The sequence below is a fragment of the Capsicum annuum genome, chromosome 2 (genome assembly GCF_002878395.1).
Source record: "Capsicum annuum cultivar UCD-10X-F1 chromosome 2, UCD10Xv1.1, whole genome shotgun sequence".
In the NCBI taxonomy this organism is placed as follows: domain Eukaryota; kingdom Viridiplantae; phylum Streptophyta; class Magnoliopsida; order Solanales; family Solanaceae; genus Capsicum; species Capsicum annuum.
The window spans coordinates 126806943-126823726 of record NC_061112.1 but is presented as its reverse complement, the minus strand read 5'-3'; the positions used below and the strand labels follow the sequence as shown (position 1 = coordinate 126823726).

General features: G+C 31.0%; 1 protein-coding gene and 1 non-coding gene across 3 annotated transcripts; both read left to right on the top strand.

Moving 5' to 3' along the window:
* Positions 1 to 6781: 6781 nt before the first annotated feature.
* Positions 6782 to 6854, top strand: TRNAE-CUC. The gene has a single exon. It is a non-coding gene; the product is annotated as a tRNA-Glu (tRNA).
* A 2236-nt stretch (positions 6855 to 9090) lies between these two features.
* On the top strand, positions 9091 to 16712 carry LOC107859321 (negative regulator of systemic acquired resistance SNI1). Of its 2 annotated transcripts, XM_016704297.2 has the most exons (15): positions 9091 to 9499; positions 9584 to 9650; positions 11077 to 11170; positions 11246 to 11335; positions 11432 to 11509; positions 11649 to 11717; positions 12642 to 12723; positions 12815 to 12864; positions 12974 to 13195; positions 13268 to 13338; positions 13417 to 13486; positions 13749 to 13814; positions 15013 to 15165; positions 15345 to 15475; positions 16237 to 16712. In XM_016704297.2, the coding sequence occupies exons 1-15, from the start codon at positions 9355 to 9357 to the stop codon at positions 16307 to 16309; spliced, it is 1461 nt and encodes a 486-aa protein (XP_016559783.2). In that variant the 5' UTR covers positions 9091 to 9354; the 3' UTR covers positions 16310 to 16712. The 2 variants fall into 2 exon arrangements, with proteins under 2 accessions (XP_016559783.2, XP_016559782.2); XM_016704296.2 differs by lacking the exons at positions 9091 to 9499; positions 9584 to 9650 and adding an exon at positions 9681 to 10235.
* Positions 16713 to 16784: the final 72 nt, after the last annotated feature.

The window sequence follows — 16784 nt, the reverse complement described above, 5'->3', positions numbered from 1 at the left end:
AAACGTTGAGAATACATAAACCTTTGTCTGTAATTAGCTGGTGAGGCCCTCGATTTCAAACTAGTAATTATCACATGACAATTATTTGTCCAAGAAAATAGTGTGATTGAAACTTTACATGGCTTTCTGGATCAGCCTATATTAATATTATTTGGTTTATTAACAGCCATCCCTGCTGTTTCTTGCCTGCCAAAAAAAAAGAGAAAAGGACATAGAGGCGGTACATCTCATAAATTCCCAACCAGCAATACATTAATTTTTTCAGCCAACCTTTGAACAGGATTTATGATTTTCATAGTGTGTATGTCTACAACAAAAGAGAAATAGTTGGAACTACGTATATAATTGGTCAAAGTGAAAAGCAAATAAGTCAAATTTTATTAAAATTTGGTGATTGTAGATTTATCACAATGTCATTGACCATTAACATAAACTCACAAGTCATGCAAGTAGTTCATTTGTCCACTTACTAATTAATGCAACCCAATCTTATTTCATTTGAGTCATGCTACCAATTTTTGTATTCACTGTTATCATACAATATATATATATCTATAATCTATATCTATAATCTATAATATATTAAAAATATGAAAACCCTTATAAAAGTGATTTAAACTTTTTGCCCCTCATTAAAAAATTTCACAATAGATAAAATCGTCTTTTTACTAATTTTCTCAAATTATTATTTAATTATTTTAATAATATTAATTATAATATTGAATCCAAAAATATATATGAAAAGAAAAAATTAAAAGTCCTAAAATTTATGATACTAAAAATATACTACTGTAACAAGAATTTTTTGAAAAAAATAAACTACTAAACAGCTAAGTTTTAGCAACCATATGTGTGTATAATTAAAAAAAAAAAAAAAAACTAAATAAGAAAATAAAGCCTAAACAAAAAGCAAACAAAAGTTTTCAAAGAATTATTAAAAAAAATAAGTACAGTGATGCCTATTCGTAGTAGCTTATTATTTTTGGAATTCATATTCTTTTAAAATTAGTAGTTATTTGGGGGGAGGGGATATAAGTTTACCATATTTAGATACTTTTTTTAATATTATTTTTGGAATTAAAATTAGTAGTTATTTAGGGGAAGGGGTATATAAATTTATCATATTTAGATAATTTCTTTTTTGAAGAAAAAGGTTTAGGACTTTTATAAATTGAGAATCCTTCTACAACAATACAATAGCATCTTCAATAAACATAGGAAACAAGATTATTTACTTTTGATCTTAGATCATTCTTTATTGTTTGCTTCAGAATTGTGTTTTTACGTCAAAAAATATTTTTGTAATATTTAATTTACTTTGAGGTGCATTGATTTTATAGGTATCTTTAAGATAGATGACGATGATAATATATATAGATAGTTGATGATCCGAATTTTGAAAGGTGATTAATTTCGCATGGCAATTTTTAGTTTTGAATGATATAAATTGTTGTAGCTATTCATTCTTATTTTTTTCATGTAATGGTCTTTTCTTTGCCTTCTTTTATGATATGATATGTAGTTTATCAAATTTTACAATAAAGAAAAAATTGGTCTGATGAAAGGCATAACGAAATCTGATCATAAAAAAATATAACAATGCGACAAAGAGACACAACAAGAGACAAAAAAGAGAACAAAAGATTTTTTTCTCCAAAAGTATCCACAGTACGGAAGAATTGATAAAACGTGTCTCCAAAAATATTCATGAATAAAGTAAGAATTCAACGTACAGTGCAACTCTTGGGTCTATGACAGGACATATGAAGCATGAGGTTTGGCTAAATCAACTTCACCTTTTGAGATTACTCGTTTTTTTGTAATAATATTTTGAAAGGTGGAACTGGGAGTATTCATTATTATATTGGAACAATTTCTCTTTTCGTTAATTTTTTTTCATCTCATATGCACTTAACATTACTTGAATTAAGAAGTTGTGGTTGATAAATGTTGTCACCAAGGTAAGTTAAAGATGTTAGGCATTATGCTCTGGTTCCTGTTAAATATGTGTTAGTATTAAAATCATATGAATTACAGGCTCTTGGAACGTTGATTTTAATTTATCCATTTTTTTGGTTAATTTGGGTAGCTGAGAACTGGATCATTATCTGAATGAAATTAAATTTAGAATTTTGTATGTGCATTAATTATTTTTTTCATAATCTGAAATGTCATCAGAGTTCATCTGAAACTCTCCAAATATTTACTTGGTTCATCTCACAATAAGTGTGTATATTAGCAAAAATCACGTTCATTATAACATGAATTAATATCTAAAATATGTAGTTTATTAACTATTTTTATTCAATAAAGGTTTCTTGAAAATGGATCACTATTAAGAAGTGGAGTTTACGAATAGTTGAAAAGACATACTACAATTTTGTATCTTAAATTTCTAAGATGACACTTATTTTAAACTAAATTCTTTTGATAAAGTTACATTTATTTTTTATATGAAAAAAATATTCTTAAATTTCTACACATGAAGTCATGTTCATGATAACCTCCTTATTTACCTCTAATAAAAGAGTAATTAGGTTAAAAGAAACTCCAATATTAGTTTTCAATTTTTCCAAACATCTAAGTTATTCCTTCAAATTAATGGATTGCACGTTCTCCATAATGACAAAACATTATTTGTGAGGAGTAAGTAGAAAATTAAGTGAATGTTTTATCGTGAAAATTAAAATTTTTATTTTATTTAGTTATTGAAGTTGTGTTTGGTCAAAAGGATAAATGTAATTTTTTTTTTTGAAATATGGTTTATACCCCAATTATTAAAAACTATAAAGAAAAATACTATTAAGTTTGCTTTAAAATAGTTATAGCTCAAAATAGACAGTTGCAAAATGTCATACATTAGATGGCATATACAAGCTACATACTTTTAGTTTTTGATGATGAAGTTTTATTTGATTATAATTTAATTATATTTGATTTGTTTGAATGTACATTTACTAAAAAATATATAAAATAATCTTTGAACATGAAATTTAGGGTATAATTCGAAAAAAAAAAATTGTGAAAGAAAAAAGTGAAAATAAGGTTTTGAATGTATTCCAAATTTCATATACAATTTTAAGTTATATTTAAAAATGTCATGGTCAAACATTGATTTTAAAATAAAATCTACAAAAAAAATCAAAAAGGTAAATAATTCTCATGGTCTATTGCATTCCAGTATAAAACTGCAACAAAAAAATATTCAATATGAAATTCAAATTAAGTTCTTGAACAATAACTACCAAATGCCTATCACATATTCAAATTCATTAGTTTTTTTATAAGATATATTTATGCATCTTCTAAATACTAGCATGAAAAAATTCACAATCATGTTTCTTTATTTAGAGAATAACATTCTATTTAAATAAATAAAATTTAAAAGGAAGATCAAAATTTTAATTAAACCACATGGTTGTTTGAGAGTAATTTATACTTTACATACTTTGAGATATAATGGCTATAAAGTTTAATCCACCGTAAAAATAAAAACAATCAGAAATTTTTCTCGCAAACATGAATGAAAGTTGGAGAGGGATCTAAATAACCACTTTATTTATACTCAACTTTTTAATAGATGTGTGATTTTGTAAATGATGTCCTTACCAATTCGTTTTAACAACGTATTGTTTGAAAAAAGCTTCAAAAATATTCAAAAAAACTGCAAAAACGAGGATTATTAGAATTCGAATTTACATGTCAAAATGTGTATCTGAGATAGTACTCAATTTTTAAAATGTTGAACAATGAATTTTGATAATATCCATATTTATATAAATTGGTTGGCAAAAATATGATGTTATGATCCAAGCAAAAGTTATTGTCCGAAAAATTCTTACAGAAAAAGTGAACGGTTCACGAATTATTGTATTACAATTAGTGGATCGAAAGTGTCAAGGGAACTTAATTGTTTGAAGACTTGCTACTAATTGATAAAAGTGTTTTGTATAACAACGTTGCAAAATAAAGAGAATTACTAGAATCCAATAATGACATTTCAAAATGCTTATGTAAATCAGTTTTATCTCTTCACCATGTTTTAGTAGCGATGAATTTTGCGTTTAACTTCAAAATTTATTGGCCGCTAGGTATAATTTTTTCAGTAGTGATTATTATTCAATTTAGTCAACGAAATTTATCTGTCGCTAGGTATAATTTTTTCAGTAGTGATTATTATTCACTTTAGTCAACTCAAACATATGAAAAAATAATTGTCCAATGAAAAATGTTGATTATTCGAACATCTACGTGCTGTTATTAATGTGTAACAAATATTGGTAGATATTAAAAAGCACAAAGGTCTTTAGAAACATTGATTGAATATAATAGACAAATTTGTTATTTACTGATTTTTAAAAAAAATTAATTAATCACTTTATGATATTTAAATTAAGGAGTCCAAAAATATATGGTAAAACGAAAATATATTTTAAAAATTCAAGAATCCTAAAATATATGAAAAGAGATGTTAGGAGAGTTAAAATTAAGGAGCCATAAATTATACGGTAAGAGAAAAGTATATTTTAAAATAAAGAAGTCCTACATATATGAGAAAAGAAAAAATATATGAAAGACTTCTAATATTTAAATATCGTAATGCAATAATAAACGTCTTTATTAATTATTTATTACACAATTCTTTAATTTAAATGAAACCATTAAATTTGTAAAAATAAAATCCTTATCGTTACCTATTTATAAGAGATAAAACTCTTAGTATTTAGCACTTTAAAATTGACAAAAAGTTTACCTTATTTATATAATTTTCTAATTTGAATTGTATAAAATAATTATACTTATATTTCTTCAACAATACAAACATAAAATGAAAAAAATACTTTCTTTAATGAATCATCTTTTTTTCTTATTTAATTATTCTTCTATCTATTATTTAGAAATTTATACATTTTTATTTAATTTCTATTCTATAATTCAAAACTTTTGTTCAAACAATTGATGCAGTTTTAAAAAATTAGTGTGCAATTATTAATTACATACACACATTACAATGAGTTAAAGTTGGTGGCCTATGACAAAATAATCTTGATACTAATTATCCGTGTATTGTCACTAATCAGGTTTGTAAAATCTGTGTCTTTAATTTTATTTATTTTATTTTTAACTTTTATTCTGCTTTATGATGATTTAAGAGTTTTAATTTCTTATTGTGAAAACTCTTATTTATCTTTCATATAAATTTTTTATGATTGCAAAATATTGATATAACAAGACATATTGATTATTAAATTAAGTTGGTGGTTGATTTTCTATATGCTATGAATTATTAGGTATATTAACTTTATCAATAAAGGTTGTAGTTGGGTGGTTATTCTTCATGTTTAATTTAAATATTTGGGTTTGAATTCCTCTAGATACAAAGTCACTTTTGTTAAAAGCATTTTTCTCCTTTCATGTGACCTTTTGATATATATTTTTAAAGTCATCTCCTCATTGATTTGAATATAATTAGTTTGTTCTTTTTATATATGCAACTTTCTTCTCTAACGTTGAAAACACGTGCAACGCACGTACCCTAGATTAGTAATATACAAAAAATGTGTAGTTACAACAGTGTATGCGTATTCTCATTGATTATAATGTGAATAGTACAGATGTAGTCACAAGTCACAGCTCACAACAAGTGTATTTCAATAGACGTCCGGCAATTTAAAGCTTGAAAAGTAGGTATATTTCAACTTCTTTTAAAGTTGACGATTGGTCTTAGCATCAACTCCCTCCGTTTCAAAATAATTGGTATGTATAGATTTTGCACACCTCGTCTTTAATTTTGATGTGCCTCTTAAGTTTTAGTTCTAGAATAATTATTACGAATGGTAGAATTTTTTTTAAAAAATTGGTTAATTATCTTTTGTTCTTTTAAACGTGTCAACTATTTTGAGATGAAATGAATATTATTTTAGGCAAACAGAGTGGGTCAGCTAGGCCTAGTTAGTACGTTTCAAACTTATAAATGAAACATCAACTACTACGTGAATTATTCCAAGAAATGTGTGGATGCTTTTATTTTTCAATGAAGCAACGCATCATGGTGTCCGCCAACTTATCCGCACTTAATACACCATGATTCAATCCATCAATTAATATTTAATATGAGGGAAATTATCACGTGTTTTTGTCTTCGGTAGAATTTAAACTTGAAATGTCATGCAACTCGATCACTATTGATCACTTCAGGTGCAAGAATTGGAAGTTTTGTGTATTACATTATTAACTATTAATTATTATAGTGCTAATGTATCTTTTATTTACCCCAAAACTGAACATTATATGCTTCAATGAATGTAGCACACCTTCTCGATCATCAACTAGATAACTTGAGGGCCATTTAAGTTTGAGAAAGGAGGCAATGATGTGTATGATTTACATTTGGAAAATGGAATTATGGACAGGAGAAATACTTTGGATTTTATTGCAAATGTCGATTACCTCTTGTATAAACCTCTTAAATCCCGATTAACCATCATTACATGATGGTGTTCAACAATAAAAGTGATACAATTTTGAGAATCAACTAAAGGTTCTTCTGTCGCTCTCAAATCTCATCTAATATAACTTTATGAATTTCTATTAGAAAAAAAAAACATATTGTGATATACACAAAATTCATATGTACTAGTAGATATTAATTAATGTATGTATCTCTCCTAATTAACACTAACCCTTGACAAATACTTTTCTTACTTTGACACATTTTGTACTTGCAGTAAATGAAGTACTAAAACACTCATAATCAATGCATACGCAACTATCAATAAAATCCGTTGTAGTCTAGTTGGTTAGGATACTCGGCTCTCACCCGAGAGACCCGGGTTCAAGTCCCGGCAACGGAATTTTTAATTTTTCCTCTACTTTTTAAATGTAAAATTGTTTGTTATCAGTTCGGGCTTTTATTTTAAAATAAATCAAAAGTACGTACTTTTTTATGAAATATTTATTATTTTAAATATACTTTTTTATTTATTACTAGTATCTACATATATCATAATATTCAACATCTATAGCAATTATACTAGAAGTGTACTTTTTATAGCTAGATGTATCGCATTTAGAAAATATTTAAAATCTATAACAACTATATTATGTACATAAAAGTATATTATGTATGCAATATAGATGTATTATAAGTGAATTATAGTTAAAAAAAATGCACAATATATTATGTATACAATATAGATGTATTATAAGGGTTTCAAACGTGTTAGGTTTGTTTTCATAAAAAATCTACAATATGTATTAAAGTGAATTATTCATGTATTAAAATTATATAACTATAAATGGTAAATATTTTCTAAATATATCATATTTAGATAAGTTTACTTAAAGAAAATAAAACAGTTTAGTGTACTAAAACTCTCGATATACGCAGGATTTAGAAAATATCCCACCACAAAGGTGTATTGTATTCAACCTCATCTTGCATTATTGTTAGAAACTGTTTACACGCCTTATGGGCTTTTATGTTAGTCAGTGATTAAACTAACAACCAACAAATTATCTTTCTATTTTTAATTATATAATAGTTGCTTTACATTTTAAATACGATTTTTTTTCTTTTGGACATTGTATAGTGTTGCCTGAGTGATGTTATTTTCTTTTCGAAGGCATTGACTTGCTAAGGTTCTATCCAATAGAGAGAATTGTGAACTGATCTTGTTTTTCTTTTCGAGAGATTGCTATTGCGTATGAGTTTGATACTTAGTTTAAAAAAAAATTATTTTAAGGATAACATATTTAAATCTAATTTGTCATAAATATGTGAATTAATGAAACAAAAGAAAAATTAAAGGATCTTACATAGAAAATAATACCGTTAAAGATCAACAACTATAACAAAAATCTTATTGGTTTGACTGACAAACTTAACATAGCTATAACTTCAAAAATCAACAAACCGAATTGATAATACAGAAAGCCGAACCAAACCTATAAACACACTTGCGTGTGACAAATACCAAGACGAAAGAAAATAATACCGCTAAAGACCAATAACTTTAATGAATATCTTATTGATTTAACTAACAAACTTAACATAGTTACAACTTCAAAAACCAACAAATCAAATTGATAATACGGAAAATTGAACCAACCCTGTAAACACACCTGCCTGTGTCAGATGCCAAGACGAAAGCCCAATAAAATCAAGAGATAATGCATCAAAAATCCTCTAAACTTGTCACTCAAACTTTCTTTAACACTTATATTAACACGCGTTTATTTACCCATCTTAATATTTTTAAAATGAATTAATTTAAACCCTAAATCTGACGTGACATTTTTGTTAAAAAAAACACGTGATTTAATTTTAAAAAACAAATGGTCCCACTTTTATATAATATATATATCCAAATCACACCGTTTCTTCTTCTATATATTTAAATTACATCCTTTCTTATCCTATATATCCAAATCACACCCTTTCTTCTCCAAAGCCACCCATCCCCTCACCCTCACCCCGCACCCCCGCACCTTTTTTTTTTCTTACACCTCCACCACTACCTCCACTCCACACCCCTTTCTTTTATTTTTTTTTTCTTACACCTCACCTCTAATCCACCCCACCCCCACCCTCGTCCCTAGCAGCCCACACCCCCACCCAATTCCCTTTCTCCTTCTTCAAATTCACCATCTCCATTTTTATTAGATTTCATCAATTTTACAATAAAAAATACATATAAAAAAATTGATTGTTGATGAAAGTTTTAATTTGAATAAACAAATAAATTCGAATGTTCATAATTCATGATCCATAAAGATAAATTTGGATGTTTGATTTAATCCATAAATTTTAATTTCGTATGTAAATTTGGATGTTTGGCTTAAATTTGATAAGCTTTGTTTCGTAATTCCTCATTATAGATTTTGAGGTGGGGGTACGGGCTGTCAGGGGTAGGGGTGGAGGTGGAAGAAGAAAGGGGGTGGTGGGGCTTGAAGAAGAAAGAATAGGGGCGGGGTGGGCGGAAGGGGGGAGAGTATTTTTTTTTTTTTAATATTGTATATAAATAAATTAGTGGGATCAATTTTTTAAAATAAATTTTTACATGGCGCTAATGAGGTGCAAGTGTAATACACTCTATGCAGTGAAAGTGATGATGTTTTTTAAAGGTGATATATAATTACTTCAAAAAATCTAAGTATAAATAATTATCCATAAAATTTAAATATTAAAGTAAGTTATCGGATAAGTTCAAGTTGTTTTGACGTATTATCTCTAAAATCAAACTTATTATGACACCTGAATCACCGCATCACAGTGGCGGGAAATAAAACCATACAGCCATATAAAACAGTGAGTGAGTGAGTGTAACTCGTTAGGGTTTTGGAAAAACGAAAATGAAAATGGTAAAGCGAAAGAGAGGAGGAGGAGGAGGAGGAGGAGGAGGTGGAAGAAGGAACAATGGAGGAATTGAAGAGAATACAATGGCGATTCTAGATACTTCTGGTTTCAACAGAGACTCTCACCATCGCCATGACGATAGTACGCCTTTTCAACTTTTTTTTTTCTTCATTTGTTTACCTGTTTTTGGTTCTTCGATTGATATGTTGAAATTAATTTTTGTAGGTCTTGCTTTTCTGGAAGCTGTTCGTTCTGCTTCGTTACTACCAGATAACGGAGTACCGCCTACTAAGTAGTTTTTTTCCCGCTGATTCTCTGCTTTGTTTCAATTTGTTTGCCTGGTTTTTGACTTAGAACGGACTTTAAGAAAGTATAAAGTGACTTTTGAATTTTGTGGTTTTATGATGTGTCAAAATGTATCAAACTGCTATTTAATCTTGTGGTCTTAGACTTATCTCTTGGAAAGTTGTAATTAAAGAGTTAATCAAAAAGGAAAGAAATGGTATTTATGAAAAGGATTGAGTGACACGTGGTAAGTTGGAATTAAAGAGAGTGACCGAAAAGGAAAGAAATGGTCTTTTTGAAACGGACTGAATGACAAGTGGAAAGTTGGAATTAAAAAATCGGCAAAAAAGGAAAGAAACAGTCTTTTTGAAATGGATTAAATGACACGTGGAAAGTTGGAATTAAAGAGTCGACTAAAAAGGAAAGAAACGTTTTTTTTGAAACGGATTGAAAAGGAAAGCAGGACAAATAAACTGAGACGGAGTGGGTATATACAGAACTATATAGATGTATACGCACTCTGCATATGTGTGTGTGTGTGTTTGGAGAATTGTATGGACAGAGAAGAATACCTAGCTGCTTTGGTTGATTGGTATGTGTGCTTGATATTCTTGCTATATCAGAAGCTTAAGATCTTAATGAAGTTTTTTGAGGAGAAATGGAATTCAAGAATCTTGCTAACTGCAAATGAAGAACAACTAACTAATGAGCTTGTTAGTTCGCATTTATCTCTAAAAGTGGTGTCCTCTTGTATATCTGGTCTGTTTCTCTTACTCTCCATCTTGGATTGGTTCAGTATCAAGGCCATCTTCAGGGTGTTCAGAAGCTGTTGGTATACACTCATTTGCACTCATTTGTTTTAGCATCAAAGGAATATACCTTTTACTTCTGCTGCTCGGCTACTGAACCTTTAACCTCAGCTTCTTCTTTCCCCTTTTCTATTCTCTAATTATTTTCTTTCTCTTGTAATGAGAAATGCATGATAATGGTAATTGTGGTTTGTTGCAAGTCTATGATTTAGTCAATTGCAGAGTTTCTTATTGCATCTACTGCTTGCTGTATAGTATCTCTTTTAGTCTACTTATAAGAAAAAATTGTATTCTTAACCAATCTGAATAGTCTTGTATGGTTGTTTTTCTGTAAGCTCACGGAGTGCATAGAACTTTTCCCTTATATAAATGATTGTGAAAATATCTTTTCGTCTAGGACTTTCATCTTTTTATGTTGCTTGTATTTATTCAGTTTTGTGGCAATGTAACCTTTCGCTTACTCGTCAAAAAGAAAAAGTAAAGAAGAAACCTTTGTTGTAAACTTGCAATTTGGTTGGCATGAATCATTCTCCACTCCTCCTCCATCTTAAATGTGTGTCAATTTTGATTTCAAGTTACCACATAAGGTTCCTATCATCTAATTTCATGGATATGATGGAACAGCGCGATGCGTGAAGCGATTTTCCAAATTTTGAAGGAAGAAACTTCACTTGAGCTAATAATGGGAAGTTATGAACTTCTAAATGAGTTGGATAAGGTGCGAGCTTGCCTTAATCCTTAAGTTTTAAGTTTCATATTGTTACTACTGCATTTGACTTTCTTGTGAACCTAGCGCTTTCCTAGGGTGTGCTTGCCCAAAATGGAGGAGCCAGCATCATGTCTAGCACCAACCACTCTCCGTGAATCTGCTGTAGTTGAAGAGGTATCTCCATCCTCTCACAGCTGTAGTCCTGATGTTTCTTGGACGGAGTTGTTTTCTCAATATTAAATTGAATGATGATCGGCTACTCTATGTCAGGCCTGGTGTCCATTTACTCTTGGGTTGGATAGGAACGAGGAAACAAATAAATGTTCAAGTGGATCAATTGATTTCTTGGTGAGTCAAGACTGTATGTAATGGCTACATCACACATTTACACCAATTTCTTATGTGTATTTTATTGTTTACTGAACTTTATTGCTCCTCTCAAGTCTCACCCGTATATTGGTAGTGTTAATCTTTCTGGTGATTTTAGGGCTTTCATTCGCTAATACAAGAACTTGGGGAAATGACCAGACAGAAGTCCAAAGCATTAGACACAAAGGTCAGTTACCACATTAAAATTTTTTAAAAGTCTCTATGCCTCGTAATATTAGATGTTTTTTAATTATTATAGCTTATCTGCTCATATACCAGTAGACATGGCAATTTCATCTACACTTTTTAGTTGTTTGGCCAAGCTTCTACAATCTGTTTATTTGGAAAAATGCTTTTTTGTCAGAAGTACTTTTCAAGAAAGTGTTTGTGTAGAGTAGCTGTTTTTTTGGCTAATGTAAATTTCTACATTTGCTAATATTAGAGTAGTAATTTGTCTTTGGTCAAGGTTCCAAGAGTGCCGTGGGGCAGTCTATGTTTTTTTAGCCCCTAAAAAAACAACTTTTGCTTGTGCTTTAAAGCACTTGTGTTGTTAGCAAATGCTTGGCCATACACCTCAACTCTCTAAAATAAAGCTGTTGCCACTCCAGAAGCTTGGCCTATCATCATATCGTGCTACTAGTCAGGTGGCTGGGTTCTTATGGTCCATATTGTTATTTTCAGAATTTCCTTGATTTATTAGAAGATGTTGTCATTTTCTTGGGCATATAAGAAGTTTGCAAGTTATTTGTCTTTCGTATGTTTCCATTGGAGCAGTATCTCAGGTGTTGGGTTTAGTTATTAACTACGTGTGTGCAGTTAGATTCTGACCAGCCTTGTCCGCCAACAGTGTGTGTTTTTAATTGAGCCTTGACTCTGGATGTATAGACATGACGAATTCCTTTATGGATGTACATTTAATTGAATGTGCCATCGACAAAGTTCACTAATAAGAGGGAGTATTTCTTTGAGATTAATACAGATAATTCACATATCAATTTTGTGCTTATATCTTTTGTTAGCCATTTGGTTTGTGATTTTTGCATAATGTCATCATTGAAGAATTACGTTGTCTTTGTATCTTCATCAATTAGCCTGACAAGACCCATTGCAGATATTAAGGAAGATGTTACTACTACACTATCTTGTCAGTGTGCTTGAAGGAGATTTTGTGCCTCGTCACGAAGCATTCAAAGGTAATGATTTTCAGAGGATTCTAATTTTCTTGAAGTGTCATGCACCTTCAGAGGTCTTCATGAAACTATCATTAAAAGGTTTATCTTGCAGATAAGATAAGTTGGACCCTTTTACGGGATTCGTTGCTCAACATGCTTCTGGTATGTTTTTGTTTTCAAATGTTTCCATTATTCTTTCTACTTCGAAGTGTTAGTTTACTGAGGCATGCATAGGACGCCTTTACTTATCTGTCTTCTGCTCACTGTTCAGGGCTCAAGAAAAATCATATATAAAGGCTTGGTTAAGGACTGCCTGTCGGTTATATGTGATGTGTTCTCTGACTTATCTGATCAATCCGAGTCCTCCTCTGATGTGGATTCAGTGGCACCTCTTTCAAACAAGCTATCATATAATTGCATTGCTGCTTTTGCACTAGCATTACCTGAACTTAAACGATCTACTTGTATCTATCTGAAGAAGCTCCTGAGAATGGTGAATTCTTGAGCTATTACTCTCTAGAATATGTATTCGACCAATTGTAACTGTGAGTTGTATCACAATTAGATGATGGATCTGGACGCATCACGGAACGTGGCACATGTTCAAGGCCTTACCACCAGAGCTGATGGCGTGAGGTATTTTGTTGAATGAATTATTTTTCTTTAAATGAAGCTGCCAGATTGAGAAATGTGATTGATATCAGAATCATGCAGATCACCTGCTTCAGAGATCATTTTGGATGAACTTGCTTACAATTCTGATATGCTCTCCTCATTTTTTCAGGTAATGTCCTTCTTTCCTCTTACAACAACAACATTCCCAGTATAAATGTCCTTCTTTCCTCTTAAGTGGGATAACGAGTTGAAACTTATTATTTTAATTGGGGAGATATTAACATTTTCTCCACATGGTCCCTGGAAATCTTATACCACAAAAGCTATATCAGACTTTGAGAATTTGTTACCCTACATGTTTCTTTGTCATTCTGATACACCTTGCTTGTCAAGGAAAATGCTGCATAATATGATGAAATAGTTTTCTGCAGGTCTTTGATGAACCTTGGTGGAAGCTGAAAACGATCACGCAGTATTTTCAGAAGTACATTCCTAAGGTAAATGCATTCTTCTGTCATTATGGCAGATCTTAACACATTTTTAAACCGACAGTGGAAGTATCACCATTTAATTCGCCTGGTAGGAATTCTGTTGTGGAATGTAGTCTAGATACGAGGATTGGAGCAGTGTTTTAGCTTGTTGAATTTAGTTTCATTGTGAAACTTAGTATTTGTTATTGTTGCTCTGTTTTATCTGCTTTGATGTATGTTTTATTTGCTTGGAGCTTTAAAGCTATCTTATGTTGTATACGTTCTAGTCAAAGACTCGTAAGCCTTGCTTGAGGAGTCCTCTGTAGATATAGTCATATTGACCATAAGGCTCATTTGTTAGAGACATTAGCATATAGCAGATGACTCCTTTCTCATTCTAGCATAACAGATACTTCCTATACACAACTTACCGTTTGTGTGTTTTAGACCATGTTGTGCTAATCTGTTCATTTTGTTTTTGATGGCAGACACATATGCACGCATAGGACAATGCTTGCCAAGATATTTACTTTTAAACAGACTTATCATAAAAGATACTTTTCCGTCCAATTTATGTGTCTTGCGTTTCTTTTTTTGGTCTGTCCCAAAAAGAGTGCCTCCTTCTATATGCAGTAAGTTTTTCAATTCCAACTTAATTCGTAGCAAGTTTAAGACCCAAGATTTAAAGGACTGCACACCTTTAATTTAAGACCACAGGATATAGAAGTCTCTTTATTCCTTATCCAGTCCACCTGCCAATCTCTTTTTGAATTTTATCATGAATTCCCTACAGATTTCTAGACTCTGGTCAATGTATAGTTGAAGTACTAAGCATGATTGTGGAACCACTCTGTTGCTTAATGCTTTGATATTCAGGAGGGTTTGCTTCAATTCAATCATATTCGAGAAGTATGGATAGAGGTTGGATCATATTCGAGAAGTATGGATAGAGGTTGGATCATATTTGACAACTTGAACATTTTCAGCACACGAATAGTATGCATTTCCTTTTTTAGGAATTCCAAAAGATCTGGTCCCCAATTTGTTTTTTTCCCCGTCTTGTTGGGTGTTTTTCTGTACCTTATATTAGTTGAGGTGTCATCTCTCAGAAAGCATGTTCTATTTGGTTTCTCACCTTCTTTGTTTGTTGTTGCCTGGTTTATTATAGAGGTTAGAAGCTAAAATTTGAGAAATTAATTCCACTTTAATGTACTTGATGTTGCAGACTTCTGTTCATACAAGGAGATCCAATGTTCCTGTGAATGGTTCCTCATTTGAAGGTGTTCTAAAGTGCTTCTCGAACAGCAGCAGCACCAAAAATATCATTAAAAAAATTGGAGCGGATGTTGCTCAGCTGCTTATAGGACATGCCTTTTTGGTGATTATCTTACTTGCAAACAAATCTTTTTGATTCTAGGATTTCCAATTGTGATTCCTCGTGTAGTTCTTCTCTTGTAGAGTTTCGAGAAGACTTGCTGCAAAAAGGTCTTTGTGTTCAGTTATAGATAATCATTTTGATCTTTTTCTCACTAGGATAAGTATTTCATCATCTTATAGGCTTACTTGTCAGTATCGATGGAATCTTCTGCTGAAAATGATGATTTTGAAGAGATATTGAAAGGAAGCTCTCTCACAGAAATCTGCAAGCACATAATAGCTGCTTTTACTTCTATCAGAAAAGAAGACAAGTAAGATTCGTTGATGTGTGTTGATTGGTTGCTTTCACCTGCCGAAGATATGCTTAATTTCCTTAAAGAATTTCTAGGGTCTTCTTGCACATCTTTGAACCACCCATTGCACAAGCTTCACATAATAAATTATGCTCCTACTGGCTTTTAGATTCTCTGGGCAAAGATTTTCATTAGAACCTGCAACTTGACAACTGAAGTGTACCATATTTGTCTTCGTTTTCATGAAATTCTGTATGAATCATGTTCCTCTTAGCATTTAGTAAACTTCTTTAGGAAGCATGATGCATTAGTTCCATATAGAGCTAATTTGGATGAGATGCAAATTCAGAAATGACTAGAAGGGCATATGTAGTCCAGAAAATTATGATCAGAAAGTTTTACTTGAATTAGTACTGCAGTTAGAAAATTAACTGGGTGAAGCATAGGTTCCCTAAGAAATTAGAATTACTGGTATTTTTAACAACTGTTCATAGCTAGAAAAGAAAATGGTTAAAGAAGCAAAAAGAGAGGATAACATGGTGATCTGCAACTTATGGTGAACTGTTGGAAGAAATACTTTAGCTAATGAGTTTAGGTCTCTTTTTCTGCAATCCTGGCTTTCCTCTCTTTACAGGTTCGTGGTATTAGAATACTCAGCTTCTTTTGATATGCCTCATATGATATACTAATGTGGTAAACTGTTGAAGTAAATTTGATGTAAAATCTTTTCTAGTTTGTAGCTCTGCATAAAGTTAACAAGTTGACATATCATGATGCAGGAACACCGAAATTTTAAATTTTGGTAAAGAAGCGGTGTTTACGGCAGCAACCATTCTCTCAACTAAGTCATAGGAGAAACGGATGTTACTATTTGTTGTTAGTAATGTATATTTGGTCAAGTGGACGCAATTAGCTAGCCCCTACTTGAAGTTGGTTAAATGGTGCTTCCACACAGCCAATAGGGGTCAAATGCTGGTCGAGGAACCTCAGTGAAAGCTACATTTGTCTTCTTTCTATAGTGATGGATGAAATTTAATTTTCGCCACTATATTGTAATGGTACAATAGACAGCAAAATAGATTTGCATTTTATTTTCCGTCTTCTGGCTGTTGAACTGATCAAGGCACTCCTTTATAGCAAAAGGAACTGACGGAAGCTCGTTTGTTGAAGGAAAAATGAAAACGAGTATCTAGTAAAGGGGAAATTTATTCATGCAATAATTTAATGAATAAATTGTAGTACAATGTTTGGTAGTTAGGGAAGTAAGTTGTCAATGTATACAATTAATATAACATTTGGTTTGCAATTTAGACTCGCATAACTAATA